At 37.2% G+C, this 21,581-nt stretch overlaps 3 protein-coding genes across 11 annotated transcripts in view; 2 read left to right on the top strand and 1 right to left on the bottom strand.

Moving 5' to 3' along the window:
- ampd2a (adenosine monophosphate deaminase 2a) overlaps positions 1–12,723 on the bottom strand; it is a 39,905-nt gene extending 27,182 nt beyond the window's left edge. For 2 of the 4 annotated variants that reach the window (XM_079891050.1, XM_079891051.1), the window contains exons 1-3: positions 12,514–12,723; positions 2,767–2,897; positions 1,037–1,167 (exon numbers count right to left, since the gene is read on the bottom strand). In XM_079891050.1, coding sequence (XP_079747176.1) covers positions 1,037–1,167; positions 2,767–2,897; positions 12,514–12,523 — 272 coding nt within the window. In that variant the 5' untranslated portion in view covers positions 12,524–12,723. Of the gene's footprint in view, positions 1–1,036; positions 1,168–2,766; positions 2,898–10,713; positions 10,861–12,513 lie in introns of those variants that run through there. The other 2 variants (XM_079891048.1, XM_079891049.1) reach the window with 1 other exon arrangement.
- The window catches only part of LOC307170064 (uncharacterized protein), a 274,875-nt gene that overhangs the window by 233,489 nt on the left and 19,805 nt on the right, over positions 1–21,581 (top strand). For 2 of the 3 annotated variants that reach the window (XR_013823277.1, XM_079891067.1), the window contains exon 1: positions 21,488–21,565. The exons of the other annotated variant lie outside the window; for it this stretch is intronic. The gene's annotated coding sequence lies outside the window, so the exon portion shown is untranslated. Of the gene's footprint in view, positions 1–21,487; positions 21,566–21,581 lie in introns of those variants that run through there. 3 annotated transcript variants of the gene reach the window in all.
- Positions 14,210–17,998, top strand: LOC307169129 (uncharacterized protein). 4 transcript variants are annotated; one of them, XM_079889567.1, is made up of 4 exons: positions 14,210–14,289; positions 14,676–14,724; positions 16,208–16,255; positions 16,345–17,998. In XM_079889567.1, the coding sequence occupies exon 4, from the start codon at positions 16,351–16,353 to the stop codon at positions 17,425–17,427; it is 1,077 nt and encodes a 358-aa protein (XP_079745693.1). In that variant the 5' UTR covers positions 14,210–14,289; positions 14,676–14,724; positions 16,208–16,255; positions 16,345–16,350; the 3' UTR covers positions 17,428–17,998. The 4 variants fall into 4 exon arrangements, with proteins under 4 accessions (XP_079745693.1, XP_079745692.1, XP_079745695.1 ...); XM_079889566.1 differs by having other exon boundaries at positions 16,208–17,998; XM_079889568.1 differs by lacking the exon at positions 14,676–14,724 and having other exon boundaries at positions 14,245–14,289.

The raw sequence follows: 21,581 nt of genomic DNA, 5'->3' as shown, positions 1-21,581 counted from the left end.
TGTGTGTGTGTGTTTAAGCATCTGTAAGCGACACAAACCCAAACACACCCACACGAACTGATGAAACGCAGCCAAACTGTGTGTTTATGAGCGTCTGCTGTTTGTCAGGGTGTTTTGGGAAGCAAAGAATTCACACAGATCACAAACACAACGCGTGAGCAGGTGCAGCGATTACAAGCGCTTCAGAAAAACACGTTATGTTGTGTGATGTTCAAACACTCGGAGTTTCCCACGATCTACAGCCGGCGGCGAATGATTCACACATCAGCGACTCTTTTGAACTGAATCTTTTTATGGAATCACGAACGTCGAGTTCTCCGTTTGCATCTCATGTAGAAGAGAAAGTTGCTGTACATTTACTTTACTGAAATTACACGTTTATTTTAAATAATACATTAAAATATTTTATTAGTAATAATACATAAATAATATTATCAAATATTATTTATAAATATATATATATATTATTATGCATTTATGTATTATTATTATTGTTCAAATTTTATATTTTTATCTAATATATTATTTTACTGTATTATTGTATGTAATTAGTTTGCTTTTTTTTTTTACTTAATAATAATAATTATATGACATAATTTTAACTTGGGTCTGTTATTTTGTGTAGAAAAAAAAGATTATTATTAATATTTAATTATTTTTTTTAAATATAAGTTATATCTGTTAACGCTAATAATAATTAATTTATTAATTAAAGTGTTTGGTCCAAAATCACACTTCGCATAATGTACATTAAACATCCAATATATTTAGATTAGCTGAGACTCACTTTCAGTGTGTATGGAAAAATGAGTTAGTAAACCAGGTTAGGACACAGTGTGTGTGAGGAAAGCCTGTGTGTGTGTGTGTGTGTGTGTGTGTGTGTGTGTGTGTGTGTGTGTGTGTGTGTGTGTCCTCACAACAGACGTGGGATCTGGGTGAGCCAGCGGACGTTATCAGAGTGGACTGTGTGTGCGTGAGAGTGTGTGTGTGTGTGCGTGCGTGCGTGCGTGCATGTGTGTGTGTGTGTGTGTTTTACTTGACATCCTGACTGATCTGTCGCTCCAGACGGTGGCGTTTCTCCTCCAGCTGTTCTATGGGACTCTCTTCGGGAAACTCGTACGGAGCGCAGCGCATGTCACTGTCCGTCATACTCCTCGCCAGCAGCTCCTACAACACACACCATACACACACACAACTGTTACACACACGTTACACACACACAACTGTTACACACACACGTTACACACACACAACTGTTACACACACGTTACACACACTCATATTACACACAAACACACACACACACACACACACACACACACACACACACACACACGTTACACACACTCATATAACACACACACTCCTATTACACACACACGTTACACACACCCATATTACACACAAACACACACACACACACACACACACACGTTACACACACACACACACACACTCATATAACACACACACTCCTATTACACACACACATTACACACACACAACTGTTACACACACACGTTACACACACTCATATTACACACAAACACACACACACACACACACACGTTACACACACTCATATAACACACACACTCATATTACACACACAGGTTACACAAGCGTTGCACACACAAAGGTCCCACACTCATATTACACACACACACGTTACACACATGCATTACACACACGTTACACACACACACGTGTTACACATTCATATTACACACACACGTTACAAACACTCATGTTACACACGCGCGTTACACACAGGGTTCCCACACTCAAATTACACACACACACACACACACACACACACACACACACACACAGTGTATACACATAGTATACACACATATTCCACACACACGTTCCACACACTCATATTACACACACACACATTACACAGACAAGCGTTACGCTCACACACACACACACACACACACACACACACACACACACACACGTTCCACACACTCATATTACACACACACACATGTTCCACAGACAAGCGTTCCACACACACACACACATTCCACACACTCATATTACACACACGCGTTACACACAGGGTTCCCACACTCAAATTACACACACACACACACACACACACAGTGTATACACATAGTATACACACATATTCCACACACACGTTCCACACACTCATATTACACACACACACATTACACAGACAAGCGTTACGCTCACACACACACACACACACACACACACACACACACACACACACGTTCCACACACTCATATTACACACACACATGTTCCACAGACAAGCGTTCCACTCACACACACATTCCACACACTCATATTCCACACACACACACACACACACACACACACACACGTTCCACACACTCATATTACACACACACACGTTCCACAGACAAGCGTTCCACACACACACACACACACACACACACACACATTCCACACACTCATATTACACACACGCGTTACACAGAAAACTGTTACGCACACACACCCACACACACGTCACACACACACACACACACACACACACACATACACGTTCCACACACTCATATTACACACACACACACACATGTTACATAGACAAACGTTCCACACACACACACACACACACTTCACACACACAAACGTTCCACACACACACACACACACACACACACACACACACACACACACACACAGACAAACGTTCCACACACACGTTCCACACACTCATATTACACACACGTTCCACACACACACACACGTTCCACACACCTCTGCGATCTCCTTGTATTTCCCGTCCATGGATGTGCGCAGGTCGATGGGCAGGTGTTTGTGTGTGACCGGAGTGCCAGGCAGAGAGCGCTGGGACATCAGAGGCCTCTGCTCAGCAGAACCACACAGATCTGCAGAGAACACACACACACACACACACACACACACACTCATTACAGCGCTAGTAACAATCATCACCAGTGCTGATGTTCACTCACGAGCTACTCCTGCTGGACGATACAAACACTCCACAGACGCACATCAAACGAGGGACCCGAAGGTCACCGAGACTTTCCATGCCAGACAGGAAGAAAGCGCACAGAAACCAGCCACAACTCCCTGGCAACCACATAGCAACAAGGCACATCACACAAGCAATGCCCTTGTAAACACTCATCACTTAGCATCCTAGCAATCACTTAGAACACCCCAGAAACAAACCATATAGCAATTATCCACAACACCCTAGCAACTGCATAGCCACCAGCCACAACACCATAGCAATTGCCCTAGTAACACTTAACAACATCTTAGCAATCACTTAGAACACCCTAGTAACCACATAGCAACCATCCACAACACCCTAGCAACTGCATAGCCACCAGCCACAACACCATAGCAATTACCCAAGTAACCACTTAACAACATCTTAGCAATCACTAAGAACACCCTAGCAACCGCATAACAACCATCCACAACACCCTAGCAACTGCATAGCAACCACCCACAACACCATAGCAATTGCCCTTGTAACCACTTAGCAACATCCAAGCAATCACATTACAACCATCCACAACACCTAAGCAACTGCATAGCAACTAGCCACAACACCATAGAAATTGCCCTTGTAACCACTTAGCATCCTAGCAATCACTAAGAACACCCTAGCAACCACATAGCAACCATCCACAACACCCTAGAAATTGCCCTAGTAACCACTTAGCAACATCCTATAAATCACTTAGAACACCCTAGTAACCACATAGCAACCATCCACAACACCCTAGCAACTCCAGAGCCACCAGCCACAACACCATAGCAATTGCCCTTGTAACAATTAACAACATCTTAGCAATCACCAAGAACACCCTAGCAACCGCATAGCAACCATCCACAACACCCTAGCAACTGCATAGCAACCAGCCACAACACCATAGCAATTGCCCTTGTAACCACTTAGCAACATCCTAGCAATCACTTAGAACACCTTAGTAACCACATAGCAACCATCCACAACACCCTAGCAACTGCATAGCAACCAAGCGCTGCTGTACATCAAAACACTTGTTTGAAGTTTGATTGGTGGAGCAGAAATACACCATCTTACTCTGTGGTTTCTGTCAGAAAGCTCAGTTTAATGACAGTACAGCAGACGACACACTCGTCCATCATCAGTGTCACAAACACACGCTTCACACACACTCAGTGTAGTCCAGCACAGGTGACACAGAAACATTCATCCTCTCACGTTTCATTCATACACTTCCAGCAGTAACATCGAGATTCACACTGAAACACAGGTAAAGCCAACCAGAACTTTCCGGTCCGAACACTGAAGAGTTTCACTCTCGTCATGTGACTTTACCGTGAGCATGTGACACGCGTTCCACGACATTCCATTGAAACCTCTCAGTCCAGTGAAATTAAATGCATCTCAAACACACACACACACACACACACACACACACACACACACGTCCCATAAACACCCGGGACGCAGTACCTGATCTCTGCTGGGATGCTCAGGATAAAAGCACTTCCTGTGTGTCAGTGTGTGTGTGTGTGTCGCTGCAGCTGATTCTCTCTCAGTGCGTGTCGGGACGTTTGGCTCGTACCACGTTGCAGATGGAGACGGGGGGGGGGGTCAGTGGTGGGACGCACCACTGTGTGTTTAAACACAACCCAGCCCTGCGTTTACAAAGGAATCCTGGGAAGACCAGCAGGAACAGACCTCTCTCTGTGTGTGTGTGTGTGTGTGTGTGTGTGTGTGTGTGTGTGTGTGTGTGTGTGTCTGCGTCAGCACTGTAACACTAGCGTACTGTGCAGTCCATACACTGTAGTGTGTACTATGTGAAACTGAACTCAATAATGAGCGTTTCAAAAGTAGTGTAGTCACGTGTGCGGAATAGTCAGATAAGAAAGAAAATCATGCTTTGGTAAATCATAATTATGACATCAGTCGAAATTCTGATGATACTTCATCATAATTACGAGATGAAAAGTCGAAATGATGACATACTAAGTCATATTTATGCGATTAAAAGTCAAAATTCTGACAAATTACGAGATGAAAAATTTAACATGTACTTGGGATATTTAAAGGTCAAAATTCTGACGTACTTCGGCCCTTTAGGACAGAATGCAGAATGCGCGGCGCTGGCCGCTGGGTTCAGCGTAGCCCTTCAGATACAAAGCGATTTGCGCAACGCTGGCCAGAGAAAAGTAGGCGGAGTTGTCAACACTTCTAGCGGGAGTTTATACGTATAGTCATTTGATAGTTGTTCCACCTTTCGGTCAGCAGCAAAATATGTCTCTGTCCCGTGCTAAGAAGCTAGCGATAGCATCTAACATGCCAACTTGAATTGAGAAATGTCTCCAGGACACAGCTTTTCTTCTGATGTCCCTAGACGACCGCAAACTTGTATTGTATAGCTACGGAAATTCCGACACACACTCGCTGTTCATCCATTTTGCTTTCCTCACTTGTTTGGTCGACGCAGCAACAAACCGTCCTCGCGCGGCGCAAGCCACTGAAATAAATGCGTCCTGTCTGAAAGGGCCATTAGTCATAATTATGAGATTAAAAGTAAAAATGCGACATCAATCAAAATTGACAAAAAGTTTAAATTATGACATCCTAAATCATAATTATGAGATTAAAAAGTAAAAATCGACATCAATCGAAATTGACAAAAAGTTCAAATTATGACATCATAAATCATAATTCTGAGATTAAAAAGTAAAAATCGACATCAATCGAAATTGACAAAACGTTAAAATTATGACATCCTAAATCATAATTATGAGATTAAAAAGTAAAAATCGACATAAATTGAAATTGACAAAAAGTTTAAATTATGACATCATAAATCCTAATTCTGAGATTAAAAAGTAAAAATCGACATAAATTGAAATCGACAAAAAGTTGAAATTATGACATAATATTTATGAGTTGAAGTCAAAATTGACTCTCATAATTACGAGAAAAATTTAAATTTACTTAGCTGTGACATTTAAAGGTCAAAATTCTTACATACCTAAGTCATAATTATGAGATTAAAAAGAAAAAATCTAAATTGAATTGAAATTATGATATATTAAGATATATAGTCAAATAAAAATATATAGTCAAGATATAAAAAAGTCAAAATTGACAAAAAAAACCCTCATCACGTTGAATGTTTATTCAGAGTCATTAAAAGGGTGCGAGAGAAATCATAGCACTCAAAATGGCACCTGTAGCCCCGCCTCCCAGTCGAACGAGCCAATCGCGAGCCAGAAGACATATTCGCTGAACCAGCCTAAAAAATATCGTTTTATTTGTGTGATTTAAGCTTATGATGGATGCCATTGTTGTCAGAATTTATTCCTGATTTGAATTTTATTTAAACATAATGTGACTTTTTTTGTCAAGAAATCTAGAAATGTATTCGCTAAAGTAACAAGTTTCTAGACAGAAACGTCATCTTAACTCATAAAACTGTATCACTTTCTGAAAACTGTGTTCATATCTTGGTGTTTTTAGCCCAATATTTTTGTCTGCGTTCAAATAGACAAAAAGATAAAAATAGATAAAAAACTGCTCGAGGGCGTTTCCAAGATGGCCGCCGTGCGAATGGACTTGCCTTACGAGGGTTTCATTCAGCAGGTTTCAAGCTGAAATATATGCCGCTTGTGCATTTTTTAAGCGAATTTTGTATAAAAACATTTTTCTTCGAATTTCTGTACAACCAATCGCAAACTTTTTCAGATAAGCCCCGCCCCTTAATGACACTTTTTATATTTATATTAAATTGTTATATTTCACAGTCTTTTACTGTGTAACTGGATGGTTATTGAGCAGAATAAAGTGTGAGGTGAACTTAAACACACACACACATACACAGAGAGACTGGACTTGTGTTTTTGTCTGTAACCAAGTGTCTAGACTGAGGTTTAAAGACTCACACACACGCGGGTTCATATTTAGAAGCTGTGACTGGATTGGCTGAACACACACACACATTGTGCCACTAATGAGAGGTTTGTGTGTGTTAGATTGTCTTAAAGGCATGAAAACTGCAGGAGACACAGTTGCGGGCGTCACGGGTGAGTGTGTGTGTGTGATAGGGGTTGATCTCTGTGATTAACTGTCCCGTAAACTCTATAACCCTTCAGCTCAAAATGACTGCAACACACACACTCCAGCCAGCAGACGGCGCTCTAAAACACACTAACACACCCTGGTTTGTTTATTGTTTTATATAGTTTCCTCACTGTTCACCGAGTATTACACACATATTTTAATATTTATTTAACCATATTAATATTTATAACAGATTTTGACTTGACTTGAAAAAGACAAAATTCTGACATAACTCGAAATTATGACACACTAAATCCTAATTATGAGATAAAAAAAAAAATTATGAGAAAACTCAAAAATATGATATAACTCAAAATTCTGACATACTGAAACGTAATTGAGATTAAAACATTGAAAATGAATCATACATATGAGGTTAAAAAAATGATAACAGTTGAAATTGAAAATAATTGATATAACAGCCAATATAGTCATATTTATTATGTAAGTGAAAATTATGACTATGAGATTAAAAAGATGAAATTTATACTAAAATTGACATACTAAATCAGAATTGTGACTTTTTAATTATGACAAAAAGTTATGACATAAAATGTAAAAATTGACATACTAAATCATGAGATTACAAAAATTGACAAAGTTGGAATTAGGCATGTGCCGGTATAAAATTTTCATGCTGCGATTAATTGATTGAGCTTTTATCACGGTATACGGTATTATCATGATATTTTAATTGCACAAGAGAAACGGATGGATTGGGGGGGATGTAGAAAAAAACAACTTGCATCACAATAGGTGTAATTGTGATTGTCAAAACATTTGGTAATTAAACAGAATTTTACACAATTTTCACGATTTCAATTCAATTTTTGGGATTTGATTTCAATCTTGATTCAATATTGACTCTTTGGATAAATATTAGGTAGGCTACAGTAGATAAGCCTACATGCTAATTTTTCTCAAGAAAAAATATATCTCACATAATGCTGTAAACATACAGAGAGCCCTGTCAGCTGGTATTATTTAAGGTTAAAAATTAACAAATTAAATTAAATATAATTTGGTTTTCATTAATGACACAAGTAAAAATATAATACAAATGTAAGTGCACATATTTAGCAAAATACTCCTCTCTATAGCTATTTTTTCTAGTCAACTAACGTGTTGGTCATTAAATGGCTTTCCTGAGGTAAATGTAACGGTCTGTGACATAATTGTTCACCTGCAGTTTTATTGACCTCTTTCCTGGTTGAAAAACACTGATTGATCGATATTATGTATGAGGCATAAATACCTTTCGGTAAGTTGTACTGTATCTTTAAATAACAAGTAATAAAAACTCAGTGAGTGTTTTAGCGCAATTTTCTGACGTCATGGGATCACAACACTAAGAGATAGTAAAATTTTTTTTTTTTTTTTTGTGTGTGTGCGTTCCCGAGATTAGACCTGCCTTAACATAATGCCGAAAACCCGAAGTCTCTAGGTGGTCTGGTTGAGGAGGAGATAGAAGTGCAAGATTGGTGCGCACAGACAGAACAGAAATCATGAGTTAACAATCGCAATTTTGTCCGTAGGAAAATTGCGCTAAAAAGTAACTGATGATCGGTTGAACTGAGGCGCTACAGAGATCGGTCACGTCACATTTACAAGCGCCAAAACGGTATTTATTGTCTGAATTTCCTAATAAAATGGACAGAACCTGAGAGCTGATAATTTTTTCCATATCAAAAGTAACATGCTCTGTCTAGTCTGTCGGTGTCAGTGTCCTCTTTGCTCCGCGATTTTTCTCTGCGTGAGAAAATGGACGTGTGGCGCGAGAGCGTGTGAGAAGTGTAAATTGCGTGAGTCTCACGCTGAATGCGTAGAGTTGGCAGCCCTGCTTTTAGAAGGAGGATAAATCCTTTATTTTACTGTCTATGGATAAATCGTCGGCAGCATTCCTCCTTCCGCCGTGCTTCTTCTCCATGTGAGGATTGTTTACATTAGACTAGAGCGCGCACTGCGCCGCATGCACACAGTGCTTCATGTGGGGATTGTTTACATCAGAGTGCGCACGTGTTTCGCGCAGCATGTGTGTAAGCGGTTGTATTGATGGAAAATAAGCTAATGCGCGTTCTATAAATATAAATTCTGACCTATTATTTTTTACGTTATTTTGAAGTGCCCGCGATAACAATATCGTGCATATTCATTACCGCGATTTATCGCATTACCGAATACCGGCACGTCTAGTTGGAATTATGACAAATTGAAATGATAACATACTATGTCCTATTTATGAGATGACAAGTCAAAATCATTACTTAAAAAATTATAATTATGAGATTAAAAAAATCTAAATTATGAAATACTAAAATTGACATACCAAGTCACAATTTTTTACTTTTTAAACTTGTAATTATGACATTGTCACATAAAAAGTAAAAATTGACATACTAAATCAATTATGAGATTAAAAAATTGACAAAGTTGAAATTGACAAATTAAAATCATAACATAATAAGTACTATTTATGAGACGACAAGTCAAAATTATGACTTAAAAAGTTTTTTATGAATTATGAAAATAAATTCTGAAATTCTAAATTCTGACGTTAAAACTTCGAAATTATGAAATACTAAAATTGATACTAACAATTTTGACTTTTGATGTCTTAATGTTGAAATTGTGACATAAAAAGTCAATTATGATATTTTAACTAAATAAAAAGTTGAAAATTACAGTATTATTACATTATAAATCAGATTTTAGTAGATTTTGACGAGTAGAATAAAAAAAAAATGATTGTTACTTTTTGACAGATTAAGTAAATGATTAGACTGCAACAGTAAAAATATAATATGCATTATAAATATCTAATTATAATCTTACTATATTGTGTTGTTTTACAGTTATATTATTTCTGCTATCATGTCATATATTGTTGTTATTATATTATTGTGTTTTTATTATTATATTATATTTGATTACCTTCTTTACACAAAGTTGTTTTGTGATCTAAATGTTTTGCAAATTGCAATATTTTCATCTTTGTTTTGGACTGATAACTGTTAAGCTTAAAATATTATGTGTTTCTCACTCAATTTTATTTAGTTTAGACACATTTTTAAATTTCCTATTATTTTTCTTTCTGTTAAATCGTTCGACTTATTCTAGACTTATTTACTTTCTGACGAACCCAAATGTTAAAACCCATTACGAGCGTCACGAAGCGTCCGTGTCACACGCGTGTGTCATATTTTCTGAGGCAGGACACACACACACACACACACACACACACATGCTTTTGTGTAATTCATGAGCTCTCGCATCACACGCCTGGACGAACATTTTCCCAGAATCCCACGTTCTCGCACTCCGCATTCGTCATTAATATATTGATGTGTTCGGGGACGAAACAAACAAAACTGCCTGAAAGTTTCATGATTAGAAACCGGTGATGAGAGAAAACACTTAAGATTATTATAAAAATAAAATGATTTTAAATATTAATTGTCATATTGATTCCAGGTTCAGTGTAAAGCACACAGAGAGAGCAGAAACTCTCAAACGGCCTGAACTGCTCTGAAGCTACGGTCCTGTATCACACCCCAGCTGTCTGTCTCTCTACCCGTCTGTCTCTCTGCTGCAATGAGACTCACCCGGGCTGGTCCGGCTGTGTAAACTGCCTCTCTTGACTGCTTTGCTTTTGCTTTTGCTCTGCGGTGGAGCTGCGCTGGAGTCCGACATGCTTTCGCCTGCACCGGACAGATAGATATATAGAGAGAGAGAGAGAGAGAGAGAGAGAGGCACGGAGACTCTCTTATCAGGGCAGGAAGATACGCACAGGGGGCGGGGCTTGGGGATCTCTTAGCGCAGTAGTGGAGGCGGAGCCACTCCCTTCCTACATCAGCAGAGGGGAGGGGCTTAGGATTCCCCTACAACACTCTGATCTGTTGCTGCGGCAACCATGCAGCAAGAATTGCATCACGGGGAGAGTGTGCATGGCAGCGTGCTATTCCTGCAGTATACCCTGCGCGCAGTACGAGTTACAAAATAAACGGTGCAGATGATCTACTGTGTGGGAGCACACTGTGTGGGATAATGTTTCCCACAATGCAATGCACTTGGCAAAATAACAGTTTTTTTCCCCCTGGTTTTGTCTCATTCGATCAAACTTTATCATTGCATACTACTTCATACTGTGTCATATTTTTTTAAAATAATAGTATGTACTATGCATTGTTTAGTATGTTTCCTCTATTCAATCAAACTGACAAAGATTTTGTTTATCATAGCATACTAACTCATAATGTTTCATATACTTTTTAAATAATAGTATGTAGTATGCATTGTTCAATCAATACATATACTCATTATTCGATCAAGCTGGTGATTTTATCATAGCATACTTAATACCTTTTTATATACTTATTAAAATAATAGTATGTAGTATGCATTGTTCAACACATTTACTCATTATTTTTTCAAATTGACGACGATTTTATTATAGCATACTTCATACTGTTTTATATACTAATTAAAATAATAGTATGTAGTATGCATTGTTCAACACATTTACTCATTATTTGATCAAACTGACAACGATTTTATTATAGCATACTTCATTCTGGTTTATATACTTAAATGATAGTATGTAGTATGCATTGTTCAACATGTACTCATTATTCGATCAAACTGACGACGATTTTATTATAGCATACTTCATACTGTTTTATATACTTTTTAAATAATAGTATGTATGCATTATGTTCAACACATTTACTCATGCGATAAATGGGCAAAAGATTTTATAACATACTATGCATGTTCAACACATTTACTCATTATTCGATACTTCATCCTGTCATATACTAGTTTAGAAAATAGAATGTAGTATGCATTGTTCAGCACATTTACTCATTGTTTGCTCAAGTTGATAAAAGGTTTTATCATAGCATATTATTTTATATACTATTTAAATAAAGTATGTAGTATGCATTATGTTACGCATATTTTCACAGACACAGTCCATACAGACTGACCACACAGACTATCTACACTTTCCTCAGTATATAGTGTGCATCAGTCGGGGTTCCGTTAAAGAGGAAGTTGATAATCATCAGATCTAATGTTCATGAGGACTTTAAACTCTATTACACTGAGAACTTTGACCTGGTTAAACATTTACCAAATAAGAAGAATTTCATAATTTAGGTTTTTTTTAAAAAGCTAATTAAATTATAAACGAGACTTCAGTCCAAAAATAGTACTAAATAATAAAGACGTCAAATAGCAGATCCAGACCAAGTGCTGTGTGAAGATTCGTGTATTACTGTGTAATGCTGTGTGAACTACTGTGTCTGATTATTATTTTGTGTTATTGGATGAATTGTTATCACTGTTATACAGTGTATAAAGTTGTGTGATGTTATAGAGAGCTGTTGTTATTCTGGACTCACTCGTCGTCATGTCTGTAGATTCTGGTCCGGTTTGATCCCACCTCAGATGAACAGATGAAAATTAATAATAATTATGGGAGATACTTTCGGTGTTTAATATTAGCTGAACTGCTTAAGTTCTTCCGTTCATCCAGATTTCAGAGTCTTCCACTCATTAAAAAAAACTCGGAGTGGATTCAGACCGTTTGAGGTTTTCAGGAACTTTGATCAAATTTCGCTGAGAAATGGAGTCGCACTTAAAGGGGCCGCTGCACATTTATTAGGCATGCCGGACCCGATCAAGACCCGATCAAAACACGATTTTTATTGAACGTGATAAGAGTACAACCAACTATTGATGATTTAAGGTATCAGAGTTATGTTAAATTAATAAATCGATAAATAATGTGTAAAATCAGATTTTAGGATGTGTTTAATAAGTGGTGTCTGGTTTCATTCAGCACTTGCAAGAGACGTTGCAGTATTTTCCATGATTGTAATTCAGCATTTCAGAAAAGGTAGAAAAAAAAACAAAAACAAAAAAAAAACCTTGACAAGACCCAAAGACGCTAGGGAAACATACTACACAAAATAAATGTTATATATATATATATATATATATATATATATATATATATATATATATTAGGGCTGTCAAAAGATTAATCACGATTAATCGCATCCAAAATAAAAGTTTGTTTTTAATAATATATGTGTGTGTACTGTGTATAATTAAATTTGTATATATAAACACACACACATGCATGTATATATTTAAGAAAAATGTGTTATTTATATATATATAAAAAAATATATTTATAAATAATATAAATTATATAAATATATATACAGTATATGTATGCAAATATTTCTTAAATATATACATGCATGTGTGTGTATTTATATAAACAAAATAATTATACACAGTACACACACATATATTATGTAAACACAAACTTTTATTTTGGATGCGATTAATCGTGATTAATCTTTTGACAGCCCTAATATATATATATATATATATATATATATATATATATATATATATATATATATATATATAATTATTAAATTAATATTTATATAGAATTATATTTATCATTTATATTTATTTATCTTTATCTACAATATATTTATCTTTCTTATATATACGTTTATACACACACACGTCACACATATATTATATAAACACAAACGTTTGTTCGATGTGATTAATCATGATTAATCAATTTGACAGCGCTAATTATTAGATGTATTTTGATTGCGATAGTAATGTATTGTTTAATGTTTTATGAATTTAATTTAAATAATTTATTAATTACATTTTTAAAAAATCTAAATGTATTTAGCGGCGTACTAACACCGCTATATTTATCATATTTATTTATCTTTATCTACAATATATCTATCTTTCTTATAATCTTTTTTTTTTTTTTTTGGCGAAGTTTGAAAAAAAAAAAGGTCATGTTTATTAGTTTCTTAGATCTTTTGGAAAGCTTTTTTGTTTATTGTAAATGAATCTACTGGCCGTTGGGAGAACGGTCACTGGCACCTCAGATAAACTGTTAAGCGGAAGTCTCCCGCAAACGCCCTCACTGCTCAGGCGGTGTTCATATCTTATCAAATTTCCCAGAATGAGAATATGTATCAATATTCCTGCAAACGCAGCATCTGCGCTATAACTCCAGGCCAGTAGGAGGCGGAAGTGCTCTGTCACATTGTTTGGTCTTCCGCTGTGAAATGGCAGAAGAAGACAGAAGACGGTTCCCTGAGTGAGGAAAATATCGATGTCTTTGTGTAAGTTATTATATTATCTGCGAATTTTAGCTCATATTTTTTGATTGGTTGAATTTCGAAAGCAATCTCAATGGGAATTTAAATTATATATTATATATTCAGAATAGTGTTTTGTTTATCATGGTTTTTGATCAGAAATAACAGTTAAGTTAACATAAATCGTTTTACTACTAAATATATTTTATCAGGAGGGAACCAACCAAGATCAGAATAATGTGCTATGCAAATGATGTGTATTATAGCATCAGTCATGAAAATGACTTAAATCAGCACGCCTGGAGAGACTATTTTTACTATTTAAGCTTTATTATGGTTCTGTATGAGGATTGGTAAATTAGTTTTGACTGTTCATGTAAATAGTTGCTGTTTTATGCTGATGTCTTCAGATCTCACTCGAAGCTCTTTCAGTGCTGTCAACAGACTGAGGCAAACTAGGTATGGGATCTAAACTTAAATTATCAATCTTAACAGCTTTTATACAGCATTCATTTTATTAGCCTGTGATAAACTGTTTGAGGTTTCCCGGACAGGGTTTAAATCAAGCCTTAATCTAGAATAGTTAATCGTGTCTTAAAAAATGTCTAATCTGAATTATCATGACAGAGATTGCCTATTAAACATGGGATGAACCAAGAACATCTTAAAATTGCATTGAACTGAGAAGCAAATCCAAGGAAAACAATGGCATCAGAAAAAGACTGTCAAAAAAAATAAAATAAAAATAAAATCTTTACTAAACAAGAGAAAATTATTTTTAGCATGTTAAATAAACATAAACTGCACACATCAGCTGTGGAATAAAAGAAAATAAATGCCTGAAATCTGTTTGTAATTAATTATATGTATAACTAAATCTAGGACTATTTAAAGCCATGACAGAGAAAGCAGATTTCTGTTCGTTTAGGACTGGCTTAATCTCTGTCTGTGAAACCGCCCCGTTATGTTTAATAACTGAATCCCAATAATCAAAATCTCATAGTTAGATCGATATCTTCATCCTATTGCATGGATACGACAAAAGGACCTTGCGTGGCAATTTTCTAAGTTTATAATATTTTAGACACATCATTCTCATGTGAGGGATCCTCACATCTTTAATAAACACCCAATTTATACACTGAAAACTGTATATTATAAATCTAAAATTACTTTTATTAAGTTACATTATTATTAGTGCTGTCAAATTGATTAATGGTGATTAACATAAAAGTTTGTTTATATAATATATGTGTGTTTACATATTATTATATTTATAATATACATATATGTATGTGTGTATATATATACATATACACACATACATATGTTTACATATACACACACGTCACACACATATTATATAAACACAAACGTTTATGTTCGATGTGATTAATCATGATTAATCAATTTGACAGCGCTAATTATTAGATATATTTTGATTGCTATATCAATGTATTGTTTAATGTTTTATTTATTTAATTTAAATAATTTATTAATTACATTTTTAAAAAATCTAATTAAATCTATTTAACGGCGTAATAACCAACTAATACCTTTAATCAAATTTTTTTATTAATTAATTAATTTTAATGTAATGTATTTATTTACTTATTTTAATCTTATTTATTTTTTTGCAGATTTTCTACTTTTCCATTAGTTTTTATTAAGTTTCATTATTATTAGTGCTGTCAAATCAATAATAAAAGTTTTGTGTTTATATGTGTCTATGTATATTATAATATTTATATATATATAGCTTGCTATAGTAATGTATTGTTTAATGTACTATTTATTTAATTTAAATCATATTTTTTAATTTATTTTAATCTAATTTAATCTATTTAACGGATTAATAACCAACTTATACTTTTAATAAAAAAAAAAAGATTATTTTTAATGTAATTTATTTATTTACTTATTTTAATCTTTTTTTTTCCAGATTTTCTCCTTTCCCACGGACTCCCCTGCAAGATACTGACATGCTAGAGTTAACGTTTAGCACATCTATTTTCTCACATTATGTTTATTTTCCCATCCCAATTTAATGACTTTTTTTAAATATTATGTTCATTTCAGGTTCTAATGGAAGCGAAAGAGGAACCGAACGAGGTGGAGGAGAAGAAACATCATCATAATCATCATTATTATCCCATCACTGTAGGAGAAAGACCTCCATCTCCCTCGCCACCGGAAACGTCTTTCCCAGGAAAGGTTAATAAGTCTTTCCCGTGCCCTCAGTGCGGGAAGAGTTTCGCACGTAAGGCGAGACTGGAGCGGCACATCAGGATCCACACCGGAGAGAAACCCTTCGCGTGCGTCGAGTGCGCCAAGAGCTTCGCGTGCAAAGCCAGACTCGCCAGACACGTCAAAACCCACACCGGAGAGAAGCCGTTCATGTGCGACTGGTGCGGGAAGAGTCTGGCGTGCAGGACGAGGCTAAAGAGACACATGACCACACACACCGGAGAGAAGCCGCACGCGTGCCCGCAGTGCGCTAAGAGCTTCGCCTGCAACGCTAACCTACAGCGGCACATCAAACTGCACACCGGAGAGCGGCCGCACGCGTGCCCGGAGTGCGGGAAGAGCTTCATACGCAACGAGAAGCTCAGGAGTCACATGACCATCCACACCGGAGAGCGGCCGTACGCGTGCGACCAGTGCGGGAAGAGCTTCCGACACATCAACGGCCTCAAAGATCACCAGCTCTCTCACGCCGCCGTGAAGTCGTTCAACTGCGAGCAGTGCGGGAAAGAGTTCATCACCGCGTCCGCGTTCAAGAGACACGCCAAAGTGCACTCGGGCGAGAAGCCGTACCTGTGCGCGCTGTGCGGGAAGAGCTTCGCGCGGGTGGATTGCTTTAAAAGGCACCAGGAAGTGCACAGCGGCGTGAAGGATCACGTGTGCTTCGAGTGCGGGAAGGCCTTCGTGACGGCCGACCAGCTCAAGCAACACCAAAGGACTCACGCCGAGGAGAAGCCGCACAAGTGCGCGCTCTGCGGGAAGGGTTTCGCGCGCGTGCCGCAGCTGATCGCGCACGAGCACACACACCGGGAGAAGCCGCACCACTGCGCGCTGTGCGGGAAGAGCTTCAAGCAGGCGCGGCGTCTACTCGCTCACGTGAAGAAGCACCATCCCATCGAAACGCTGATCGTGGAGTGAGACTTTTCCATGTATGAGGAAATTAGGTCACTTTTGTCACACTAGTGTAATTATGTTTGCAAATAATGTGTGTAGGGTGTAAATTGTAAGGAAGCTTGTTTTCGGCACGGGATCAAACGATTTAAAAGATAATTGCGACTTTTTATCTCACAATTCAGTTTTTTTTATCTCAGAATTGCGATAAATAAACTTGCATTGCAAAATCGTAATTTTTCTCAAGTTCATATCTCGCAATATATGACATAATATTGTTAAATATAGGAACTATATATAGTATATATATCTCACAACTCTGGACTTTTCTCAGAATTACTAGATGTTAAAGGGTTCGTTCACCCAAAAATGTAAACTCTGTCTGTAATTACTCTCCCTCATGTTGTTCCAACCCCGTAAGACTTTAGTTCGTCTTCGAAACACAAATTAAGATATTTTTTATTAAATCTGAGAGCTGTCTCACTTCTCCATGGGCTTCTCTGTTATTGAAACTTGCCAGCCCAGAAAAGTTAGTAAAGACAATGTTTAAAATAGTCCAAGTGACTATGGTGGCTCAACCTTAAGTTTATCAAGCGACGAGAATACGCGCAAAAAACAGCGTAGCGCTTCTGTGTTGTACGTCTCAGAATGGAGGCTCACTATTGGTCGACGCTGGTCATGTGTGTGATGCTAGCCAATAGTGAGCTTCTGTTCTGACGTACATCCCAGAAGCGCTGCGCTGTTACACTACGTGAACTCACTCAGAGAAACACAGAAGAACACGAAGAGTTGAATAAAGTCGTTATTTTTGTTTTTTCTGCGCACTAAAAGTATTCTCGTCGCTTGATAAACTTAAAGTTGAGCCACTGTAGTCACTTGGACTATATTAACAATGTCTTTACTGACTTTCTGGGCCGGTGTGGTGAACAAATGAGTCCGAGCTTAGGACCCAAGCAATCCGATTGGTTCAAAGCACGTTTTATGGGTAATCGCTTTAGTGGCTGGTTACAAATCATACAAAATCACTTTATTATAGAAGACGTTTGTACTACGTTATAACGAGTCATTAATGTATTTTAACTTACACGTTTCATAAACTAGTATTTAACCGAAGCTATAGATTGTGAAATGAAACATTTCTCGTTGTTAGTGTGTTTTTTAGTTAGCTTAGATAGTAGCATAGCATACAGCTAACATTATCTGATGATCATGCTACGGGGTTGGAACAACATGAGGGAAAGTCATTACTGACAGAGTTTACATTTTTGGGTGAAAGAACCGCAATTGCAAGAAAAAAAAAAGCCAGAATTGTGAGATAAAAAGTCGCAGCTACCTTTTCTATTGTTTATGGAGTGGCCGAAACAAGCTTTTGTAATATTGTGCTGCTGATTATGAATGAAAATGTATTTTTATTTAAATTAAATCGAACGGTTTCAACATTGCATCTCAGTCCTGTAGTGATTAAACTATTCTACCACCAGATTGTGCTCGTCTTCATTCAGATATCTCACAGGAATGTTGATCAGATTTTGAATTACAAAAACAAAACAAATGCAGATATTTTTGCTCTTGTTTTGTTTATGTCCTGACACCTAGTGGCGAATTATCAATTCGTTTCATTCCGCAAGCAAACAAATATATGAGGCTTTTTTTTTTAAAGGGGTCATATAATGGTACATGCACTTTTACAAGTTGATTGTACTGAAATGTGTGTTGGCAGTGCCTGTACGCAACCATCATAAAATGATAAAAATCCATCCAGTGTTTTTTTTTTTTTAATCTTCTTATATGTTTCCCCTCGTCTCAAATCAAGCCGTTGTGTTCAAATCAAGTTTTGTGACGTCACAAAATCGACGCCCCTCCCACAATTGTTGATTGACAGCAGCGTTTCAACACAGACCCGCCCCCGCTCGTGAGCGAGCTGTCAATCATAGTCCGCGCGTCATTGTTGATACACTGGAGCGCTGTCTATGAGCAGAATGGCGTCTAAGCGAGTGTGGTGTTCTGTTAATAAGGAACACAGCAGTCATGTTGATGTTCCTAAATCTGAACCGCTGAAGACGCAGTGGCTGAGTTTGTTTTTGAAGGGAATATTCCCCACGATCAACGTCAACGCTTTCATGTTTGCGCGAATCATTTCACCAGACTGCTTTACAAACGAGGGTCAGTATAAAGCTGGTTTTGCTAAGAAGCTGCTCCAGAAAAAAAGAATCGGTACCAACTATTCGTGTTCCTGCTGCACCTCCAGAAGAAGTGAGTGTAACATTTTATTAATCTTTATATTAATCTTTGCAAATCGCTTGCTGCACTCTTCACGATGAATGCGGCTAAGGTTTACACTCAAGGTACATTACGGCATGTTTTCTATGTACGACGTTCTCAATATAACTCATAATCCCACGTTATGGTTATTGTGTTATTTCAAACGGTGTCCGCACAGAACAGAGGGGCGGGGTCAGCAAAGCTCATTATCATTTAAAGACACATGCACTCAAACGGCATGCTGAAAACAGAGCTGTTTTTGACCAGGTAAAATTTGTGTTTGCTTACAATACTAATGAGAATTTTTAATTAAAGTATATTACAAACTTTTAATTTAGACCCTAAAGAATCATATTAGCTTGTACAAAAATGGCATTATATGACCCCTTTAAGATTCCTATATCAAGTTTTGGGCACTTTTGCTGATTTGTTTGTTCATTGTAGTCCTGGTGGAAGCGAAAGAAGATGATGAAGTTGAGATGATGAGACCGCACACTTGCACCGAGTGTGAGAGAGTTTCACACACGTCATCAGTCTGATGAGCATCTTCACACACTCTGTAGAGCTGCGAACCCTGTGAGGAAGCGTTTCTGTCGTCGCCGATGCTGAAGAGACACCGGCAGCTGTTCTTCTGTTCTCTGTGCGGGAAGAGTTTTGCGAGACTGGATGGTTTTAAAGAGCATCAAATAATAAACTCATGTGTGCTTTGAGTGCGGAAATGGCTTTATATCGACCTCACATGTGAACACACACGAGAGGATCCACACTGGAGAGAAACCGTATCACTGCACTGCATGTGGGAGGAGCTTCAGCCAATCAGAGCAGCCGCTGAGTCACAGGATGAAGCGTCACCCGGTGTTGTGGCAGTGATGAGTCACAGAGTTCGTTCAGTGAAACTTGAGGTTTTGGAAGCTTCTACAGTGTGTATGAAAACAGGTCTATGAAAGTCAGGTGTGTGTGTGTGTGTGTTCATGTTTTCTATCCCGGTGGGGACTTAAACCTGAATGCACACACACTCAGGGGGACTCGTGTCACTGTGACCTAAACTGAGGAAACAAGCTTATAAATCATACAGAATTAGTTTTTTTTTTTTTTTTTTTATGTAAAAATGCAGAAAGTTTTGTGTGATAGGAAGTTTTAGGGGTCGGTTGTTTTTGTGTTGTGTGTGTGTGTGTGTGTGTGTGTGTGTGTGTGGGACCAAGAAGTCAGGAACAAGGAACTCAAGCTTTTTATGAAAAATGGGTCTTTATTTGAACCCAAGAAAAAAATCAGCTTTACAAACTCGTACATTTCTTTCAAACAAACAAAAAATGAGATCAAAAACAGTTAGGCAAAAACCAAACAAACTAAAATTGATCTCCTCAAATGAACAAAGCAACAGCTTATAAAGGAAAGGATGGACCCATTACAAATTTAGAGGGAAAACAATTCAGCCTTACATTCAGCATATAATAATAATAATGTTTATTTTTTTATAGCGCCTTTCAAGAACCCAAGGTCACTTCACAAAATAATACAAACAATTGACAGACAAAGAGACAAGCAATCTGCTTATTATAGCAATCAAACAAGCAGAAAAAATCTATATAACCTTAAGTAAATCAAAATCGAATCAACCATATATATATATATATATATATTAAATAAAGATAAGGGAAATCAAAATGTAATTAAATACCATAAATGTACAACTAAAGGAATCAATTATTAAAGACATCAACTTTTTTTCCTCCCCCGGGCAACTGGCTGCGAACGGTATGCATATACTGTCTATGCTGATATGTCCGGGCGGAACCAATAATGCTTCAGTTCTCTGTTCCTGCCCGGACGCTAATCCTTGTCACGCCAGGATGTAGCTGCAGCGGACCATCGCCGGTAAACTTTAAACTCAATAGAAACAAATGTAAGTAACAGATACA

Source organism: Squalius cephalus, assembly GCF_949319135.1.
Source record: "Squalius cephalus genome assembly, chromosome: 13".
Taxonomy (NCBI): Eukaryota; Metazoa; Chordata; class Actinopteri; order Cypriniformes; family Leuciscidae; genus Squalius; species Squalius cephalus.
This window is presented reverse-complemented; position numbering and strand designations above follow the sequence as displayed.

Bases quoted from the DNA above. Each gene is read 5' to 3' on its own strand.
- LOC307169129 (XM_079889567.1), top strand. From the start codon at position 16,351: ATGGAAGCGAAAGAGGAACCGAACGAGGTGGAGGAGAAGAAACATCAT.